This window comes from Harpia harpyja, chromosome 22 (genome assembly GCF_026419915.1).
Source record: "Harpia harpyja isolate bHarHar1 chromosome 22, bHarHar1 primary haplotype, whole genome shotgun sequence".
Classification (NCBI taxonomy): Eukaryota; Metazoa; Chordata; class Aves; order Accipitriformes; family Accipitridae; genus Harpia; species Harpia harpyja.
Genome location: NC_068961.1, coordinates 19,838,745 through 19,860,782, shown reverse-complemented (window position 1 = coordinate 19,860,782; position 22,038 = coordinate 19,838,745). Strand labels below are relative to the sequence as shown.

General features: G+C 41.9%; 1 protein-coding gene across 13 annotated transcripts in view; it reads left to right on the top strand.

Annotated features, from left to right (window-relative positions):
• MCF2L (MCF.2 cell line derived transforming sequence like) overlaps positions 1-22,038 on the top strand; it is a 160,016-nt gene that overhangs the window by 30,322 nt on the left and 107,656 nt on the right. The window contains exon 1 of one of the 13 annotated variants that reach the window (XM_052773699.1): positions 3,291-3,836. The exons of the other annotated variants lie outside the window; for them this stretch is intronic. Within the exon in view, the coding sequence (XP_052629659.1) occupies positions 3,758-3,836 (79 nt within the window). The 5' untranslated portion in view covers positions 3,291-3,757. Of the gene's footprint in view, positions 1-3,290; positions 3,837-22,038 lie in introns of those variants that run through there. 13 annotated transcript variants of the gene reach the window in all.

Sequence of the window (22,038 nt, the reverse complement as noted above, 5' to 3'; positions counted from 1 at the left end):
TTGTTGCAAGTATCTTTTGCTCAGGCAAAACTCATTACATGATTATATGTTAATGACTTATGGTTACTGCTTTCGCTCCTCACATGAGAGGATAGTTGTGTATTACTTCCAGAACATTTCCAAAATAGCTACAATTTCTTGAAAAACTAGGTAATGCTTTTTGGCTTGAGCTGTTTGAAAATGAGAGATGTGTGGCGTTGCTTTGTTTGAACACGCTTTGCTGGAGACCACAGCCAAAACCAGAGCAAAGTAGAGTACTGAGGGGAAAAAATAATGTTGTTGTGGCTTTCAAACCCAATAGAAGTTTAGAAAAAAATCAATACAAACCTGCAGAAATCAGGTCAAATATTACATCAATGTAGTCCTGGAAGTTGATTGATTAAATTGTGCAATACATTTGCTCCTTGATTATTATCTTTGCTGTTTCACTGAAAGAAATAGGAGTATAGACGATTTGACAAAAATGTTTTTACTGCATTTTAAACATCTAAGAACCGAAAGGCTGTGTGTGTTCCTCAAATTTCTTTGTGAAAGTATTTTTACACAGTGCTATACTTCAGTTTGAATTCCTCTGTTGCAGCAGCGCCTTGCCTGGGACTACTGAAGATTTTTTGCTAGAGGTGATAATTTAGCTAAATAATTTAGTTAAAAAACAGAATTCCAGAAGCAGCTTGAATTTTTCAGTAAAAACAAAATATATATAATAAAAATAATCACATTTTACCTGAAAAGTGAAAACATCTTCTATTGTGTTTACAGACTCTCAGCGCTAGAACTGGACATCAGTCCTTTCACTCTCAAATTTTAGTTTAGCGTGAGATGTGTCGGGCTGAAATGGCATGTTCAACTCCCTAATATGAACATTGTGATGACCTGCAAAGGTGTGGGGCATCATGTACAAGCTTCAAGAGAGCAAAAGTGCAGTGGCTCATCGCAGAGCTATACTGATGCTGTTATTTTGAGGACTGTTTTGATTCCCTGTGTAGCTCATGGTAAGATACTGGTTTGATTTTTGTTGCAAGAAAGCTCAGTTGGCTCCCCTTGTTAAGACTTGATTTTAATTAGTTTAAGGTCTGTTTCTTTACTCTGACTGAAGGTTATTCATGAAATCATGGATGATCCAGTTTCAAACCAGCAAGGATCCTAATCCCACATTCTGGTTAAGTATTTTGAAAATACCGTATCTCTACTTCCTTCAGTAGAGAAACTATGCCTAAGCTATATCACTCCAGACAAGGCTGCCTGATTTCTATGAATGAACATGATTAAACAAGTATGTGGTTACCCCACTTTTAGGTAAACTAACTTTCAGTTCAGCTAACTGAAACCTTTCACTTTGATGCTCTGCTCATGCCTTGCATATTTTGAATTTGTTCAAAGGTGTAGAAAGCATATATAAAGTGGCAATGTTGGTATAACTGAGGTTTAACTTGAGTATTAAGGTTCTCCATTCATTTTGCACAAGTATAAATACATATTATGTGATGTGATCCTGAAAGTTGACTGGCTGATGTGATAAAATTCATCAGTACATTTATATCTTGCTTTTCATTTGTTATTTCACTGAGAAAACACCATGGAAAGATAGACCTTATGATATATGGGAGTCTTAAGCAGTTTTCTGATTCTCCAAGGAAAACAGGAAATTGCTATTGAATTGAGGCAGGACACTCGAGGAAAGCTGGGATTGAACTAATATCTTTTATTGCAGTAGATGCTTATGAATGAATACGTCTCCTGCACTTCTTGCTACACCGGGAAATAGTGTAATCTTACAAGTGAACTTTGCTGTTCCGCATATGCTAAAATGTCTTAGGCCTTTAACTTGCTGCAGTCAGTAAGTCCCATTGACTTCCTGACATCTGGAGCTCTCCCTGGGCTATCTTTGGACATGGTGCTCTGTCCCATAGCCTTTGTTTCAAAACAAGCCTCAGCTATCCATACACACCCGTGGACTTGCACGCCTTTTCTAGTTCCTTTGCTTCTGGTTCACCACCTGAATGGCCAGAGCCTGACCTGGTGATCGTGGTCTTGCTGCAGATCACTTGTTCCTTTCCAAAAATGCAATCTTAAATGGCAGTCAGATAAACAAAATATTTTTTGCATATGACGTTTCTATAGATGCTGTATTTCTATGGTAGTACTTTGTTATGCAAAAGCTTGACTGAAGACTTCAATTTTCATTTCTATTAATATAGAAATGGAAATATATATGAGTTTAGTCATATATAATACATGGAGCTGCTGTAGGCCCATCATACTTGGAGTGGAAATGATGTGGGACTTTTTATAAATTAATAGTTAAATATGATCTCAATTAATTTTATTGACAGAGGAAGCCCAGATAGATTGATAGGTCCTCTTAAAAAATATTTTTAGTTCATGTCCTCCCTAATGTTAGTGTTGAGAGTTATGAACAAATCATCATAGGTATTCACATATTTTCCTGGGAAGGACTGCTGCTTTTTGCCTGCTGTATGTAATCTGTAGAAAAGAATCTTTATCCTAAATAACACAGTGTTGCTAAGTGTGCAGGAAAACATCCCTTTTTCTTTTAGCCATAGATAGCCTTTTATTTATTTTAATGGCTAAAATATAAGAGGACATAGCTAAAACCAATAGGCTTATTAGAAGACTGGGAGAATTCAGCTGACCATCAGCAAAAAAAATGCCAATAGTGAGATTCAGTAGGCATTGCGATAATCTTGAAAAAGGGAAGTGTTAAAAGCCTCATAGTTTGAAACTTGTAAAACAGTCTGTATAAAAGCACTGAAAATCAATTACGAGGAGCAGTTGTATAGAGAGACATTGTATGGCTTTCAGTCCTGTAGGATTTTCTATATCCCTAAAAGTTTTCCAGTGGTGGTGTACCCTCTCTAACAAATGGAAGTTTACTGGCTATTAGGCTTGCTTTTCCTAGTTACCTTCTACAGTAGTTCTCTTGTATATACCCCATACACCTTGTGGGGTCCACAGATCCTGACTCTAAAACCCCTTTGCCTAAGGTGGTAATACAGATTTCATGGAAATCTGGATTTTGTGGAGTTACGGAGACTGCTGTTGCACAACCTTTAAGCAGTCAAGCTGCTCCAAATAGTCCAGAAGATGGCTGTGGTTATTTCAGTGTTTAAAGGAAATTTGAAGTCCTCAGCCTTCAAAAATGACCATTTCAAACCAAACGTGAAGGCATCATGCGGGCTGGTGAGAGCAGAATAGCCTTGGCGTTGTCAGCAGGAAGGGATTTTGCTCCACAGCTACTCACCCTGCAGCAAGCTGGCAAGAAGGTAGAAGGGAGCCTAGTGTTCATGTAAGCATGAGGATGGGGCTTTCTGCAAGCTCCGGCTGCTCGCCGTTCCCTCGCCGCGCTGTCGATTCAGCGCAGCCCTTCCCAGCACTCGCTGCAGGCTGGGAGAGACTGGCGATACGTCGGCTAATCAGCGCTTCGCATTAATTCCAGCATTTGAGGACTCCACTGCAGGCAAACCCATACGCAGAGGAGGGGAGAGAAGTTTGAAGCAGTCCTGCTGCCATTAACATTCACTGCTCTGGCTTCAAGCGGCTCCCGCCTCACCCAGGCGCTGCCAGGAGGGAACGTGCGCTCCTGCCTCCCTTTGTGCCGACTGGGATCCGTGTGGAGTAATTGAAATGCAGAGCTGCAAAGCACTGCTGTAGTGGTCTGCTTTGGGGTCCCCCCCTGCTTTCATTCTTGGAGCAGGGGGAGCATGTTTGCTGTGGATTCTTTTTGTTTTACCAGAGAATGAGATGCTGGCTGAAAATTGAAGAAATGGCCCTAGAAGAATTGATGCAAAGATTAAATGCGGTTTCCCAGTGCGCTGGTAGGAGGAGCTGCTGGTCTTAAATAATGTGTTGTGTGGATGCTGTTAGTGATTTTGTAGGATTTACAGAAAAGCCTGGTGATCTGACTAGCACTCTTTATGCATGTTCGCATTAATAGGAAAGAAAATGTTAAGAGCTTTTGTCACCAGGTTAAACTTTTGTTTATATTAACACTAATTAACATTTTTAGTGCTTAGTTATTCATGAGGCAAGCTTTAGAAGGTCCTCTTGAATAGTTTTGGGTAGCTGCTAGCCCAGTCAAATACTCTAAATGTGTCTCGATTTCTTTTTTATCTCTGACTCAGCTGTAGCTAGGAAGTGGGGAGAATTACCGATTTGTCTAGCGGAACGGGTCTAATGTGAAGCAGTGAAAAGCTCGGCTAACTGTAAGGCACTGCAAGCCAGTATTTTGGGTGGGTCTAAACTGCACTTTCATGAGAATGAAGAGTTGAATGCATTAATTGTGGTAAATGTAGTTTACATCTGTATGGATTAAAAATAGCAGCAGATCTGCTAAATTGGTTTTGGCACTGTAGAAAGATTCTTATGATTTCTGAGAGACTTTCTTATTTTCTTGAAAACGTAAATGCTTATGTGTTCAAAACTAGAACTAAACAGCATTGTACAGTAAGGTGATCTGTGATTAGATCTAGGAATGTTTTCCTGGCTATTGCTTATGCAGAGATGTAAATGTATTTCAGAATAAAAAGTTACCTGGAAAGAGAAGAAATGTGGATTTTGCATCCTTTGAAACTGTTTCTTTTGCCTATTATTCTTAGTCTGTTTACAGATGTCAGAAGTCTTGCACCTTCCTGTCATCTGAGGCAAACTGGTGGTTTGCTGACATAGAATATTTAAGGTATTATTCATTGCAGTATCAAAACTTGGAATTTTTCTTCCCATTTCCCTGGTCCTCTGTTTCCTAAGGGTGACTTTTTCAGCTTCTTCAATTTCCATGTGTTAAAGGAGATAATTAGCAAGATGGCTGATGCTGTAGTCCGATGAACAGATAGATTAAATGACAAATGTGGAATGGACAGATTAGCTGCATCAGTTCTCCTGGATAGGGAAAGTAGGTATTTTACCTTCTTAGTAACATTTTTTGGGGGGGAAAAGCAAGACTTAATCTGATGAGAACAAGCAATAAATTACAAGTAAAGGTCACCATACATACTATTTTCTCCTTCCTTGTTTTTCCTATGCACTTTTCCCCTGATTATCTTCCTATCTTCAAAACATGTCTTTATTAAATGTTTCGATATTTATTTCATTGCCTGTTGTGATTTTCTGAATGTTTAAGAAGAAAGCCAGCCTGATATTTGCTAGGGCATACTGTCTTTTGCAGTTTATTTTAATAATTCATACATTACTTTTTCTACTCCCTTAAAATTGTTGCTGTAGTTTTTCTTGAGGCAAGATAAATTTTAATAACATATGGTAGAATTGGTTAGGAATATGGGAGCCTTTTCTTCCTGAATTGAAGTAGAAGGAGCCTCTGGACTGGCAGCAGGCTCACTGGTTTGCCTGTGACACCGCCTGTCTCAGCTGTGCAGATGCAGGTACACCGTGACCTTCATGTAAGCCAGCAGCAGCTCCGAATGCTGTTTTCACACTTGCCGGCAGGCTCTGACTGTGTCCTGATATTTAGCTTGTTACACTTGCATATTCTTCCAAAAAAGCAGCTGTACTTCACTGCCAATTTCATGTTCATGTGGTTTAGCTGATCCCTCCTCCCCCTTCGCTTTCTGTCTCTTCGTCTCTGTAATCATTCCTGTGCAGGTGTTCCCAAGCCAAAGGCACCTCTTTTCTACAGCCAGTGGTTGTATTTATAGGTGGCTGTTCAGGTTTCCTTTTTTTCTTTTTTCCCTCTCTTTCCTTTCAGGTTGCTTAGACCATTTCTCTGTTGCTGTCTCCCATTCTTGGGCTATACTCTGTCCTTGGGTCAAATTATCTACTGCCTAGCTTCACAGTTGTCTTTCTGTTGACTCAGAAACCTTTCCTAAGCAGAGATTTCCTTAACAGCCCAAGATCCTGTGCAGGATTTTTCCAAGCCATTTTTCAATAGCTCCCTGCTTGGGAGTAATTGAAATGCAAAGGTTCCCCTGGCTGCCCCATAGTGCAGCTATCCACCTTCAGGCATCAAGGGATTTTCTCCTTTGTAGGAACTGAGGAAAAAGACTATTCCTCTTCCTTCGCTTGTTCTTCTGAATGATACTACAGGCAGGCTGAGGTTCATCCCAGGTAGTTTTAAGCATCTAAGTCGGAAGAGGAGTTCCCCTAAAATCCATGTGCGCTGAAAGGAGAGAAGGGAGCACATTCAGAAAGGAAGCCCTTCCACCTTCCGAGGTGCACTCATCTTTCCCTTGGCTGGGCAGGGGTGCAGGAAGCCTGGAGCAGCTCAGCTCCTAACCTAGCATCTCCCCAATGCCTAAAGTTAGGTATGGTAAATCTGGATTTGTTGGTAATCTTTCGCTGTTTTACCACAACAGCCTTTCCACCTCTGGCTGCTGTCCCGCTAGCAAGTCCCCCTGCATCAGTCTGGCACTGACACAGCCTTTCTGGGCTACTCGTCCCTCACCGCCACACCAGCACTTTCCTCAGCGGTCCTTGTGTTCCCTCTGCTCTGACTAAATTCTGATGTGCTCATGCTCCCAGCCCCCATAGTAAATTGCTGATCTCTCACTCCTTACTCTCACAGGATCCCTCGAGTGCCTTCCTCTGCTACATTTTACAAATCTGGACAGCTTTTGCTGGCAAAGCTTTGATTATTTATCATCTTGCTCACCTTCACTTTAGCATCACATGCCTCACAGATACATTATCTTCTGCTTCTGGACACATTTAGCTATTAAGATCATAAAGATCATGCTCTTTAGTTTAACATTATCATCCTCTTCATATTCCTTCTCTGACTCCTGCTCTACAGTTCAAAAGAACCTTCTACCCTGTGCTCTTCCAACAACTAAAAAGGGTGGTCCCATGGCATCTTCCTTTGTTTTTTCCCACATACACTCCTCAGTCCTCCTGGTCACTTCCCTTCTGTCAAATGGCCCCCTGGACTTGGATGACCAGACTATTGCTTTCCCTGTTTTCATATAAATCCTTAAAACAAGGCAGAAGTGATTTAAAGAAATTCTCTATTTCTGCCTAAGTTTTGGGTTTTTTTTTCCATTAGAATTGTGGGGTTTTTTTCAGGAAAACTGTGAAATGATTATTGGTACTATAGTATCAATACCATATACCAATACTATATACCATAGTTTTTACTTTTCTTCCTCTTTTTCAGTTCTGTTGCTGTGTTAAATTAGACCCTCTTCCACAAATTGCTGTTCATGGATGGAATTTCCCCACTCCGTGGAACAGTAGCTCAGAGATTGAAGCCCCAGATTATAAATAGTTCTAATTTGGGACCTCACACATTGTCCATATTACTGTCTGCCGTGGGTTGTCTGCTTAGGACTCCTTTTGCTCTGGCTGATACAGAAACAGCGTTAAGGCACCAGCTCTTTCTGTCAGCCACTACTCACATTCACATCGGCACTGAGCTGGGAAGCCTTACAGTGACGGTGTCATCTAATTCATACAAACAGGCAATACAAGTCTGACATTCCCAGCCTTAAGCCTGTGGTAGCCCCACTAAATGGTTTCTTTCCACCTTGGAAAGGGATCACTATTACAGCTAATATCCGTTTCCTCTCCTTGAACAAAATTTTAGCACTTTGCGAAAAGAAGAAACATCTGCAAGCCAAAGAAGATAAACATGTATGTAGTTTCTTAGTAAATATGTATGCAGTGCTAGTATTTTAAGTACAGGTGTCATCCCTTAGCCATTTCAGCTTCCATGAGTTTTCAGTAGCTCCAGATCTTCTGTCATATTCACAATTTGGGCCAAAACTTTACACTTCATTTCCCTGGCTTTGTCTTCTTGACTGGCAGGCTTTTGAAGTTTTAAAGGCTGGCTCACTTGTCTTGACAAATTAGGAACAGATGTTGGAGGAATGAACTTGCATACCACCTCCAAGTGCCCAACATCACTGGAAAGAGTTGGCTTACTGCAAGGAGCAATGGGGACACCCTCAGGCACACTGAAGGGAGATTATGAAGTTGTGGGCGGCTGGAAGGACCTGTTCTGTGTGTCCTCCCCATTCCTACTCTCTTGGGAGCTTGCCTGCTCTTTCTTACCCTTGTAGCATCTGTCCTCGGTTCACTTGATTTTCCAGTTTGGGAACCCAAAAAAGTCTTTCTGCGTGTGGCAGAGTACTCTGTGTGCGCGTGTGAATTTGGCAGGCGGGCAGGTCTGAGCGTGAAGGGCATTGAATTACTACTTGGCAACTTTGACAGCTTTCTATGTAGCTGCTAGAGTTGAAGAGATCCAGTTGAGAGCTCTGAAACCTGCAGGTTGTTAGCACATCCGCTGTGCCGAGGTGGCATTTAATGGTAGTGGGGGATGCCTCTGCCTGGTATTAGCTTGCTGGCCCTTCATTTCAGCTTTCCTGCCCCTGCATTGACCTTAACCATGAGAGATGCCTCTGATTTCCCAGGCTAGAGAGTATAGAGGGTTCAAAAATAAGGGTGGGAGCTGCAGTTGAACAGACAAAATTAAGCAATTAGGAGTGGATTGCTCATGTTTTCTATTAGCACGCACTGTTACGGCTTCTGTGTGTACCTGCATGGCATCCATTTCTTAGTATATTCTGGCCTAAATCAAAATCTTTATTTTACTGCTGAAACAGCTGGATCTAGTGAAACTGGTGGGAGTAAGGTTCAGTGTTGGCAGCAGCCTTGTCCTTATTAAAGACAGCTGCCTTTTTGGTAATCTGAGGAAAAATATTTTGATTAACATTAAGGTTGATTGAATTCTATTTTTAACCAAACTATTGTCACTTAAAAATTGCATCCCAAAACATTTCAGCTCAGTAGGGTTTCTTTTTTTACACATAAAGGAAAAAGAAAAAAAAAAAAAAAGAAAAAAAATGCCCACTTGAGTTTCTATCCATGTGCACTTCTTTTTGGGACTGTCAATGACCTCTTATCATATCATCTACCCCAGTCTTTCACTGATTTTAATGGCAATTGCTGAACTACAGTAGGAAAATTGCAATCTGTGCAGGTATCTTTCAACAGACGAACAGGAGATAGGGGCAAAATAGGCATTAACAGTAATCAGTGGCATATTTAGAGTGGCTTTTCAAAGATTGCAAGGTGCATAATTGTCAGTCTCCCATTCAGTCTATGGACTTTGGGTATATATACTTAAAACTTGTACAACCAGGAAAGCCCTGCCTGGACTTACATACTTGGTGATATGAAAGAAGAAAAAAACCTGTTACTTTGATGTATTTTTATTATCATAGTGACTCAGAATACTTTCTTGGCAAGAATGCCTGGCACAGCTGCCTGCCACGCTTACAACCGCAGAGAGCCAAGCTGCAAGATCACCTCGTGCATATCAAATAACAGGGAACTTCTGCAGAAAAGGAACAGCACGGTGCAGGGACAGGTGTGTGATACGTAACACAGACTGCGTTGTCTTCAACGTGTTTGCTCTAAGCTGACGTGTTGAGCAAGGCCAGGGAGCACGAGGTGTTTGGGTCACTCACCTTTTCCTTTAACGAAGCAGATCAAGCAAGCTACTTGTGATTTTGTTGGGTTTGAGTCAGCCCAACAACTTCTTAAGGTTTTCAGTATCTGAAACAGTGCATTTCAGCTGGAAGTTTGAGCCTGCTGTTTTACAATATCTGGCAAAGCCACTTTAATTTTGTTTCATTGTTTCTTTTGTCTTGTCCCATTAAATATCAGCCAGATATGCTTTTATTTTAGACAGAAAGAGCATGATCTTGGACGCTTTTATATGGATTAATCACTTGCAGGTCTCTTGAAGTAAGCCTGCAATACTATGTTAGCTATTTTGACCTCGCTTTAAATTCTCCAGTTATCCCCATAGCTGCATAGCTTGAGCATGAGCCACCTGGCTCACAACAGGTAGGAATGCAGGTATTGTGGTTGAGGAAAACTGGTAGTCCAGCCTTTAACACTACATTTAACAGCACTGTGGGTGCAGCCAACTCAAGCCTTGTGGAACAGTCAGTGTAAGCATGCAGTTCTGGGCATAGGTAGAGACAGGATCATCATCCTGGAGGTTGACTTACTACACAGTCTGGGCAGTTTCAGACAATAGATCCCCTCACTTACAGCAATCTTGAATATTAGTTATATCCTCAGTCTGTCTCTGCTGGTCATTTTGTGGCTTTTGAATTTTTGTACTAATGCTTTGAATTTCTTGATGACTGACGGGATGTGCTGTTTGGGTTGTGGTGTACCAGGGGCATGGAGCTCACTGATGGGCTTCCCGCATGGTTCCCTGGAGCAGCAGGGAGTCAGGCAAGATGAATCCCATTCTATGATGGAGAGATGTTAAACTTGGTCACACAAAAGGTGGAATTGGCTGCAAGTTTGAGTGAGAATAAGCTGAAATAGAGAAGCCTCGTGATACCCGTCCCCAAATGTTTCTATCTTCATGTGAACATTGATGGTGTTTGAGCTTGGGAGGAGCTGATGTGATGGGGCCTTAGGCAGTTAAATCCCTCTGAGGACACAGGGGAAGGCAGCTTCCTAGCAGAATGTGGTACTGAAATTGTGGCAAGTTGATAAAGCACAGTGCAGTGTGGTACTGCCTAGTTTTGAAGATGTAGGTGTGTAATGCTGCTTGGCAGCAGTCTGCCTTCTTAAAATTGATAATCTGGGCAAACAGGTATTTGGCAAGTCGAGAACCACACTGCTGTGTGGTAGGTAGGCTCTTGTTTTCCACCTGTGCTGTTACTTCAGGGGGGTGAGTGCTGTCCCCCTTCATGTGCTTGAGGCATTTGCTAAGTGCCGGTCTTACTGAAAGTCTTTCTGTCTTCAGCACTTCAAGTAGCAGGCAGAAAATTTGCACCAAGAAGTGACTGTCCTAGTTCCCCTATAGACTCAATTCGTGTTGAGCCAGAAATGTATCTTCCTTTTCTTTCAACTCCTGCCTATAGCCTGATGAATTTAAAGGGAGAGTAGCTTTGCATATGAAACAACAGGATAATTGATATAAACAGAAAATAATGACAATACACATAGCTGATTTTAAAAATGACTCTTCAGGCTACAACCTTTGTTATTGAAAATATCACATGATAAATTACAGGCTTTCTGTAAGCAGTCCTGTGTCTGGCTTCTGGGCTGGACAAAGTGCTTTACTTTGGTCAGTATTTTGTCCTGGGCTGCTGGTTGTTGCTCCATGTTACTCTGTGTTACTTAGCCGGTCTGTCCAGGATACCTCATATCACACGCCTATGTTTTAACAGCTGCTTTGCAAACCCAGCCTTGCATCAGCTTTTGGCCCATAGAGTACGCTAAACAAACCAGCGTGTTGCGTGACTTACTTGTTTCCTCTTTCCGTGTTTACCTTGCATGTGTTACTACAGGCGTGACGCCTCCTGAAGCAACTGCGGTGGAAAAGCCCTGCCAAACTTTAATGTTCCCTACGGCTCTGTATCCTGCTGCCACTGAGTATCTGTAATTGAATTGATTATTCCCTATTTCCATTATCTCAGCATTTTAAATTTTCAGATTTACTGCAGTGAAGAATGAAAGACTCATTTGGTGAATTCATGTGGTGAAATGAAAACTAAGAGCAGGTTTGTCCAATTCCCTGCCTTCCTCTGAGAAGAACCTGAACTCTCAGGCAGGCGCCTGCTGTGTGGCAGGGGAAAACTTACCTGTCTTGTCCCCCCTCGCTGCCATATACCGTGCCCTCCTCTCCCCAAACACCAGGTAGTTCTTCTGCTGCGTTTTGTTTGCAGCTTCCAGGCAAGTCTGTAACTTGGTTGCTACTACTTGACAGATTTAACAAAGGCAGCTTGATGTTTTCTTTACTTAGCATTTCACTTTTTGACACTCTCTATTCAGATGTTCAGCTTATTTGTAATGGCAAAGTACATTTATATAAAATGATCTATTCTTGTAAAAATGCTTCAGAAGAAAATAAAAGCTCCCACACAAGCATTCAGTGAAACAAAGTAGAGAAAAAACCACGTTTGTGTTTGAGGGAGGGATTTTCGCAGCTTACTTTGAGGACTATTGACAGTGGAAGTGGAGAAGAGAAGGAGAAAGATAGGCTAAGGAAGCAAAACAGGTGTGTTTGGTTGTGCAGCTTGGACGAGAATAGAAAGCTAGCAGAAACGAGGTGGTATAAAAAGATTTTCTGGATGTTTTACTCACAGATAGTCATTTAGTAGGACATGAAGCTGGGGCCCCCATGATAAAGTGTCTGAAACACAATAGCTTTATATTTAATAGTTACGATGGAATATGACCTACATACACAGAATCACAGGACTGATGAAAATTCATCATCATTACTTAATTCATGCTTGAGTAGAGATGCCAGGCTCTAATTATGAGACAGCTCCAGTCCACTCAGGACCCAGACATTTGCTGTGATCCTGGCACAGCTGGTTTTGTCAAGGACAATGACAGTGAAAAATTCCTTTTCTGGGTTCTGTGCAAAGGCTGCTGAGGCTGCAAGTGACCTGTGGGATGTACTTTGGAGTTCTGATACTAGAGATTTGAAGGTAAAGAGAGGCAAAGAGCATCTGAGCGCATTAGAGAGAGCAAGAGGAAGCCATTCAAGTTGTTGATGGTGTTCAAAATGGTATCAGCAGCTTACAGAAAAAAATGGTCATTTCCACATCAGACAAATCACTTGTGAAGTAATTTATGAAGTAAAGGTAAGAAAAAAATATAAACCAATACGTAGCATTCTCAGCTTTCTAATTGTATACTTTCTTAATTTCCTTCTGCTGAGTCTCTTCAGTGTTTCTTACCCCCAGCACATGCTTTACTTGCCTTTCAAGGACATTGCAATCTGCTTCTGACTTCAGTGCCATCATTGTTTCACAGTCAGTTCCTTTGAAAAGAGTATACCTGAATTGCTTTGAGAGCACACAGCCCAGAGCAGGAGAGGGATATTAATAGAAACAGCTTCTCTCTGTTTTGGTATGAAGACAGAAGATGAAGTATTTCAGTGTGGCAGGTGGAGGTGGTTTTCAAAGCAATTGTTTACATTTTTTGAAGATCTAACAGGGAATTAAAATGGTCTGGTAAAAGCTGGATGGCACAGAGGGCTGCCATACATTTTGTATCAGGAGAGCAAAGGTATGCATTAAATAATATGTTGTTGATTTTGCACAGTGTGCTTAGCAGTTATCTAAGTTAAAGTAGTACTAACAATTCCCATCCAGCCTTCAGAAAATCGGGAACAAGCTTTTCTGCATCCTACCACCTGCCTTTTAAAACATGGAAACAGAATAATTACTCTGGGCTTCATTTGACATTATTTTTAAACACCCTTTCACCCCCCCAGTGGTTCTTTTAGGGTAACGCTCTAGGACTGAATTCAGTAAAGACTGCCTGACATTTATATGATGCTGCAGGGAACCCTTATCAGAGCTGGTGAGAACAGGCAGGATTGAAATTTCTATCCCCTAAGGAAGGTGAGAGTTCAGAGAGATCCAAGAGTGGTTTGAAGGGAAATACAGGTATTTGAGACAGTCCCGATGTGCGGCTGCCAAGGCAGGAAGGGATCTGGGTGTTACCGTTTGGCACTTGCATCGCGGAGAAGCCCCTCCTGTTCCCCCACGTTCCCTCAGGAGTTCCTCTCCCATCCTTTCCCATCAAGTAGCTCCTGACCTTTTGCACGTGGACATTGCCTGAGCTGCGGCGTCTCTGGTGTGCGTCCTGCCTGAGAAGGAAAGCAGGAGCAGGCGATGGTACGAGAGAGAGGAGCCTTCCTGCTCACTCGGTATCACCACCACCCTGGACCAGCAGCCTTGCTGGTTTGACAACCAGTCTGCAAGTTTCCGTGACATGTGAGACGTGATGCATGGCTGGTATAGTGAGTTAGCCCTATGACATTAAATAGGAGCACATGCAGTACATAGTATTCAGATTTAAAGATACACATGGAAGAAAAGGAAGCAAGACAACTTGTACACCTGCTCGCCACTCTTTCCTAAGCCTTCTCTCTGCTTCCTGCTCCTGGCAGCAGAGCAGCTGTGGGGTAGTCATATGGGGGCTATTTTTGTTCATTAGCCTCTGTGGGGCCTCACAAGCCTCACCACGTGCATGCCGCTGTCCTGTGCAGGGAGCTTGGGCCATGCTGGGTGCTGTGCCGGGGATTTGCAGAGCCTCCCCTCCCAAATCCTGCCCTACAGCCTGTCTGGGTCTGCATGGGCCACCCTGGCTGTCAGGGGCCCTTCGTCCCGTTGAGCTCAGGGTGCTCCACAGGCAGCTGCGCTGGCTGCAATTTACTGGAATTGTGAAGTACTCAGGAAGAAGTTATTAAAAGTATCAGATTTAATTTTATAGCATCATTAATACTGGAGATCTCAGGCTTTGAAAATTACCATTGCATTCAGAAAATACTTGGGGGGAAAAAAGCTTAGTTTGAATTATTTATGCCTTTAGAAAGGAATTTTTTGAGGGTCAAAGCCTGATTTTTATAAAATGTTTTGCTAATAACACATTAGGCAATGAATTAGTAAGTTATTAAAGCTATGAATAAATGAAACTGGGGTTTTTTAAAGGCTGGTCATCTGCTCTGCTCTGTTTTTGTTATTGGGCATGGCACTGCACAGCCTGCCAAGCCCTTTGCAGATGAGCTGTACTGCACCCGACAGCTCCCTGCCTCAAGTAACTTGTTATCTGTATTCGACACAGCAAAAAAGGAAACATCAGACAAGCGTGGTGGAATTGATGAGGGAGGAACATTCCCGACAAGAAATAAGGTCAGGCGCATCACTGCACAGTACCGTCAGTGGGCTTCAAGCAGTTTCTCTAGCTGCGCCTGCTCCTATGTGGGAGAATAAGGGGTGTGTGCCCCACAGTATCTCTTGACAGGTCTGCTCCTCTGCTTGCGGAGGTGGGAGTCCTGTTGTGGTTCCTGCCCAGCTCACTCACCTGGGTTTCCTTTCCTAGGGATGGGGTGGGATAGGAAGGAGCAGGGCAAGGGAGGACTTGGCATTTGGGGGTTTCCCTCTCTGATAAAGTCAGGGCATGGCTAGAGGGGGAGCCTGGGGCAACAGCAATCACCCTCATGTCTAATCCGGAGGTAGCCTTTGTGGCTTCTGTTTGATGATGGCTGTAGGTAAACCTGGATATCTGCAGCTGTTACCTGGTCTTGTTCTTCACCTCAGTTACTTCTGTCAGTAAGCAACTGAAGTTATGTTATGAACAGTAAGATATGAAATAGCATTTTTGCTCCAATGTTTTAGTTTTCATCTTTGTAACTTTTTTTTTTTTTTTTTTTTTTTTTAGAAATTGATTGGAAATGGCATATAATATCACATTTCACAATGCTTAATGCAGAATTGTGTGTTTGTACCGTGTAGAGTCAACACTTGGTTAGCTTGTTAGGCTTTGACAGATGTTAGATGTTTAGTCAACAAAACTTCAGTTTGCCCAAACAAAAGTTTCTAATGTCAAGCAGTAGTTTGACTGCTAGCAATAAACCATATTATTGCCACCTAATAAATTAGGCCAGTTTAAAAAAACAAAACCAAAACGCAACAACAACCATTTTTAATGACGTTTTTAATTTTTGAAGCTTTTTGAAAACAGTTGGTGCCAAACCGCTTTGCAAGCACATCTTTCGCCCTAGGTTTGCCCTCAGTATGTGGATTAGAATGTTTTCCTTATTAGAGCTTTAGCCATGTTTGTAATGAGAAGGCAGTTTTCTGCTAAAGCCATCAGCAAAAAGAAAGAAAGCAAATTTCAGCAAAAAGGAAGAAAGCAAATTTCAGTGATTTTTTTTCTTTTTCAGACTGGAATTGATTGTAATATGTTTCATTACTAAAAGCAGAATTTCAACTGACTGCTAAGAAATGTTCTACATTTACTTCTGGTTCCCCATTACTGCTGTCCTAAGCAGGTTCCTTCCTCTGGTCTCCTGCCTGAGGTCCCTCCGCTGCAGCCGGCATCACCCCACACCTCCTCTCCCAGTGCCTGTATCTCCTCTGCCCTCACTCTCCTTCAGCCCCTGCTGCCCCTCCCCAGCCTCCCCTGTACCGAGTCCATTCCACAGGCCTCCTGGCAGTGTCTCCTTCCACTAAAATATGATTCTTTTTGCCCAACATCTTTCGTCACCCAGGTCCAGCCTCCTTTCCCTCGTGCTGCAGTCTTGCTGGCCGGCCTTCCCTGAGCTGGCAGGCTGGCGTCGACCTTGTGCCGGCAGCTGGGAATCCTCCTGCCTCCCGTGCCCGGTGGTCTTTGTACCAGTGAGAGGAGGCAGGGGCTTGCATCAGGGAAAGGAGTGAGCTCCCGGCCAGATTGAGTGTTTCTGGGGAGCCGTGGTGAGCCCCAAGGCTGGAGGTGGTTTTACCCTTTCCTCTTGCTGTCCTTACACCAGAGCTTACGAATTTTACACATGCTATGGATAGAAAACTACCTTCTGGGTACGGTGGAGCTTGTGTTAGGTGCTCAAAGGGGTTCCTGCTGAACTTAAAATCAATGACAAGCCATAACAGTTTGTCAAACCCAGAGGGTAGAAGGATGATAATGCAGTGTGGGTGAGATGTGGCTATTTGTCAGGACATAGAGGAAGTCGATCCTAAATCTTCAGTGCCCTAAAGGATTGCATCACCCGTTGCCTAACAATAAAGACTACTTTCCGATGTCCTTTGTTAGAGGGGCCCCCTTCAGAAAAGAAAGGAGATCTTGTTCAGCAAATCCTTTAATGACTATGTCTGTCTGTGTGCATTTGGGGGAAGGGGGGGTCAGATAGCCAGATGAATTTTAACAGAAGGTCTTTGTGTAAAATATATGGACATTAAGAAAGAAGTATCTTTAAATCAGTTGTCAAGTAAAATGTGAAGTTACAGGGCAAAAAAAAAGTATAGCAGTATTTTGTTCTGTATTGTGGTTACTCTGCAGTAAATATTCAGAGGGTGGTACTTCAAACCTATCTCCATTTTTCAAACCTATTTCTGGTTAAATTTTATTTGTAAGAGGTTGTTCAGCTACATGTGTAAGACAGTAAATACATTTAGAAAGGCTGAATTATGAGGAATTCTGTTTGCTGTGCTTTTCTTCATCACGTGTAGAGGTTATTTGGAGTAGTATAAAAATTCAACAGTTTAATATTATTTCTTAGTTCTTTATTTCTCGAGCACCAAAATAAGAAGACATAATCCTTCATTTAAGCAAACTGAATAGAGTCGGTAATTGGAGAGTTGAGGATATAGGAGGATCTGTTCGATGTTTATAGTACTGTCCACCCATTACAAATGAGTTTATTCTCCTAGTCTGTGATAACCTAATCAGCTACCAGCACTTGAAAGTTCTGCACATTTGTGATTTATTCAATTCCATCCTGCTAAAACATGGAGCAGGGCTTTAATTGCCTTTCATGAACAATTCTGCCAATAGGGAAATGGAGCCTCATTCCTTCATTTGCAGCCAGAAACTGCTTACTCTGGTAGCTCTGAAGTTTGTACAGACTTTAGATCTACTTTAAATACATTTGCTTTAGCTCTTTTTAATGTCTAAAAAAAATTAACACAGACTTGAAGACTACTTTTCTCTCCTTTGACAAAGGAGTTTGTCTATCGTGCTTATAGTTTCTGTACTTTCTAACAACTGTTAAATATATAATGCTACACCATTTATCTGCCTGCATGTGTGTACAACTTGTAAATAATTTAATGTTTTACTTTACCACTTGGCCTCTTCACATAACTCTAAATTGAGGAAGATAAAATTCTGCTAAATTATTAATTCACTGGGAAATTGAAACAACCAATATAAATTAAGCACCAAAAATGTTTCCCTTTTTCTCTGTGGGAATCAAAGCAGTGAATGCAACTGGATAACAGTGAGGGAGCTAAATGGACAGATGATCATAGAATAATTTAGATTGGAAAGGACTTCTGCAGTGTCATCTAGTCCAACCACCTGCTCAAAGACAATCTACTTACGGACATGCTCAGCTGAATCTTGAATGCCTCCAACGGTGGAGGTGTTCCAGGATGGAGACATTCCAGGAGTCTCCTGCGTCTTGGGGTACATGGATAGGGCACATGGGACCTGTTGCCTGGCTGGCTGGTGGAATTTGGTGGCAGACTGCAGTGTTAAAAATTTTCCCACTGGTTAAAACTTCTGCAGCAAGGCATACAGGTGCTCCAGTGCCATTGTGACAGAGCAAAAAATTTTGCTGCTCTCTCTAAATGGATCTGTAATAGATCAAAACAGGGTGACTTTAGGAAGGCTTCTAGGTCTTACTACTTAAAATAATCTGGTTTTGTTAATTTTTGTAGTAGCCAGTTGTTTCTTCTAGTTACTGGGTTTTGTTTTGCCATATTCATATATTATACATTGTTGTAGTTTTCACAGATTAGTTTAAATGTTTGAAGATGATTAAATGGTTGTACATAGGGATATGTTATAAGATATTGTAAGTATCCAGGACAGCAGCAAAGTCCAGGCATGTAGCTGCAAAGCAGAATGCTCTGCCATTGAAGTTTGATGCAAGAAAGCTTGCGTGGTATAATTCACGGTTTAATAAAGAGCTATATAAACTACAGTTAAGCCTGTATTCTGCAAAGTTTCTGCACTCAGTAACAGCCTTTGCCCTGATACAACTTTGGTTTGATTTGGATTTATTTGGATTCGAGAGCAGCGGGGAAGTTCTAAAATATTTGATTATTGTATATCTTTAAAATGAACTGCAGCATCTGTCCCTTTTCTGTTTCATTTTCTTACCTACTTCTCACTCCTGGGTGTATCTGGGAATCCCATATGTTCTTCTGATGGGGAAGGTCAATAAGCGTGATGCTTTCCAGATGCGCTGCCTGTATTTAAGGATACAAAATAAAAAATATCCCATGCAGACCTGTACATTACTAATAGAGGTGCCTGGTGCTGGTTGCCTCTGCACATCAAAAATCTGAGTAAAGATTGCTCCTGTGACCAAGTCTCTGATTTGTGTTTGATTGCACAATGAAAGGACCAGTTCCCGAGATCAGCCTGTCCTTGGGTTTGGAGTTCTGCTGCTGATGTTGAACACCATGCTCTGCTAACTGTTGTCAGTCACCCAGGTGAAACATAGGAGGTTGTTTGGAGAGCAAAGCAGTTTTTCTGTGGGGAGGATGGGATCTGTGCAGGGACTAAAACACACACAGTTTAAATGCACGGGGACAGTATGTATGGCACGGTGGATGGAGCGGTGAGAGCAGGATCAGAGCTGTCACCTGGAAGAGGTGCCAGCTTTCTGGAGCAGATCACCCTCCTCAAAGATCCCAACTGCTTCATCCCTGAGACCAAGTCCCCAGTATCAGTCTTTTAAGGTGAGCATTTGTGCCCTTCTTCCTGAATAGTTACCCTTTCAGTGTCATTTTTATCTTCCTCAAACAAACTGGGCTTGATCGAATCAGTTGTGGATGAAGAGCGAAGCAATGGGGTAATCTTTTTAATGGTCACACTTCTCAGAAACACATCCTTGATGGACAGCAGACCATGCCTGTGTAACATTTCTTCTGTATAAAGAAAGGACAAATAAAAACTTCTGTCCCAGTGCTGTCTTTAACTGACAAGTGAGAAGCCTCATTTAGATTGGAAAAAAACAATCTGTGAATCCAAATGTAACAAATGAGACCAAAATTTGGGAGGGAGGAGGGGCTGTTGGCTGGAACTCACCTTTGGTTGTACAGCTCTACAGCTATGGGGATCCACATTTTGTACCCTTTGCAGGTTTTATTCACATGAGAGAATATGCAGGAAAATATTTTTCTCAGGTATAAGCTAGGATTTTTTTGTAATGTCTTGACTTTTTCTTTCTCAATAGCTTCCATACCAACAATGTTATTTCCGTCGGTGTTTTCATGCTGTACGACTATGTCAAGAGGAGCTGTGATTTCATCACTGCCTATTTCTATTTCATATATTTAATTCACAAAATCTTCAGTGTCTTTCAACACATTTTGATGTAATAATTTATTTGGAGACTGTAACTCCAATAATATGTTTACCCATTGTGCCTTTATTGGGGTTCTAAGTGTATAGCCATAAATAGTAATCAGTAGTACTATTTTATTAAATCATGTGAAGATCTCTGTTGAAGAATCCAAAAGAGACAAGCACAGCTTGCAGTACTCATTTTAGGAAATAATCATTAAACAGTATGCCCAACCTGGAGATCAGTAGGTATTTATAATTTCAGCAGCTTTCCACACGCTGCATTTCATGCCAGGGTTATTGACTTCTTCAACCAGGAGCCACATCATGTGTCCCTGTCCTGCTTTCCTACCTGGAACGTATCCATGTATAATTCACCATGCGGCTGCACAAATGTAAATGCCCACACAAGGAAGCAAGAGAAAGAAGTTACTGGGAGCAGGAATCCTCCCTTTGGCAGCAGTATGGAGTCAGGACAAACAAAGTGCCTGTGTGATTGTGGCTGTATTCAGTGTTGGTGCTTGCTGATAAGACGCTATAGATGGAATGAGTTTCTCAGTCTCTATAAGAATTACAGCCATAGTAACTGCGTATCATACAGCATTTGTTTTACGTTTTCAGAAGGAAATTGTCTGTCAATCCTTACTTGTAAAAGAGCTTTTCATTTTTAAACTTAAACGTGGACTTGTCCTAGTCCTTTGCAGTTCCAGATGGCGTAAGGACCTTTGGTCTCTCTGTCACTGTGTGTTTAGATCTATTTGCTTGAATGTCTTTAATTATGACAGTGTAATTAAAATATGTGTATTAGAACTGACTAGCTGGTAAGAAGAATGAGGCAAACTAACTCTGAACAGACTAAAATTTTGCCTAGTGAACTGGCAAATGTACCACCAGTAACTCCCTTCATCCCAGTTCAATTAAGTGTGCTTATCTGTACACGGGGAAAATCCCATTTTGCTGGAGGCCTACATGAGTGATCATTGAAATCAGCAGTTCATGAATTCTTTGTGTTCATTAATATTATGAAAATCTCATTCCTTCTCCAAACACTCATGTGGTTTATCACTCTTGTACCCCTATGGCCATTTTAGAAAGTTGCAGTAGAAAACCTACTGCACTGCATCCTAACAGTAGCCTGAGAAAAATTGTATTAGATTCTTACAGCCTAGGGATTTTCCCAGCATTTCTGAAAGGTCCCTAAAAGGTATTATTTATCGCTGCATACCAGCTTTGTGAAGTATTAATAGCACTGTTTCGTTTGTGCTGAGTGGATTACTGCCATATAAATTTGTAATCGGTGTAACAGTGCATGCAGAAGAATTTCAAAGCAGTTACTCAACTGAAAACTCTTTTGCTTTATTAATACCCCATTCATGGAGAGACTAAAGAGGGAGGATTGTGAGATGTGGAAAAGAATTAAAGTCTGACAAGAGAAGAGGTGAGAGCTGAGCACAGGATCCCTTGGGTCCAAAGCGCATGGCAACAGAGAATGTTTTTCAGAGGAAGGAAATTACGGTAGCAGAGACCAAAGGCTCGAAGGGTGCTTCTGGCCTGCAGTAGCACAGCAAGACAACATCATCTGTTTATGTAGGTGCACAGCAGTCATTTCTCACTGTATGCATTAGATTATTGAGAATATCATAAGCTATAGCCAGGGCTCACCCCTGCTGGGAGCTGCCTAGATGCATAGATCCAGCAGTGGTCTATACCATATTCCACATTTTGTAATTGTCAGAGGTATTGTCCTCAGGAAAAGACCTTCCAAAAATCACCCATCTAATCATGGCTTTTGCAGTGTCCTGAACCTCAGCAAAATCAGCCTTTCAGAACAATTGAGAAATGTGTTCCTAAGTGGTGCAAGAGGTCACTCTGTCTCCTGTAGAGAAATTAAGGAAGTGCAGGTTTCATTAGTGAGCTGATCACTGATACCAAATGAGGCAGACCTGGCTGGGGAGAGCAGCAGTATCTGGCCAGAGTGTAAATGCATAAAAACCCCTTTTCCCTCTGTGGCTGCTTCTGCCAGAAATCAACGCGATGGGGAAGTGCTGTGTACCTGCTGTAGTTGTTAAAAGATACAACATTTGAACTAGAACTCTCTTTTGAGCATAGTTAAAGTATTCCTAAATTCCAGCAAAAGTTCTTTCAACATCAGATTTTGGCTTTCTCTTCCCCAGCTGATCCTGCACAGAGCTATTTGCTGGAAGGTCAGTCAGTGTTGTTGAC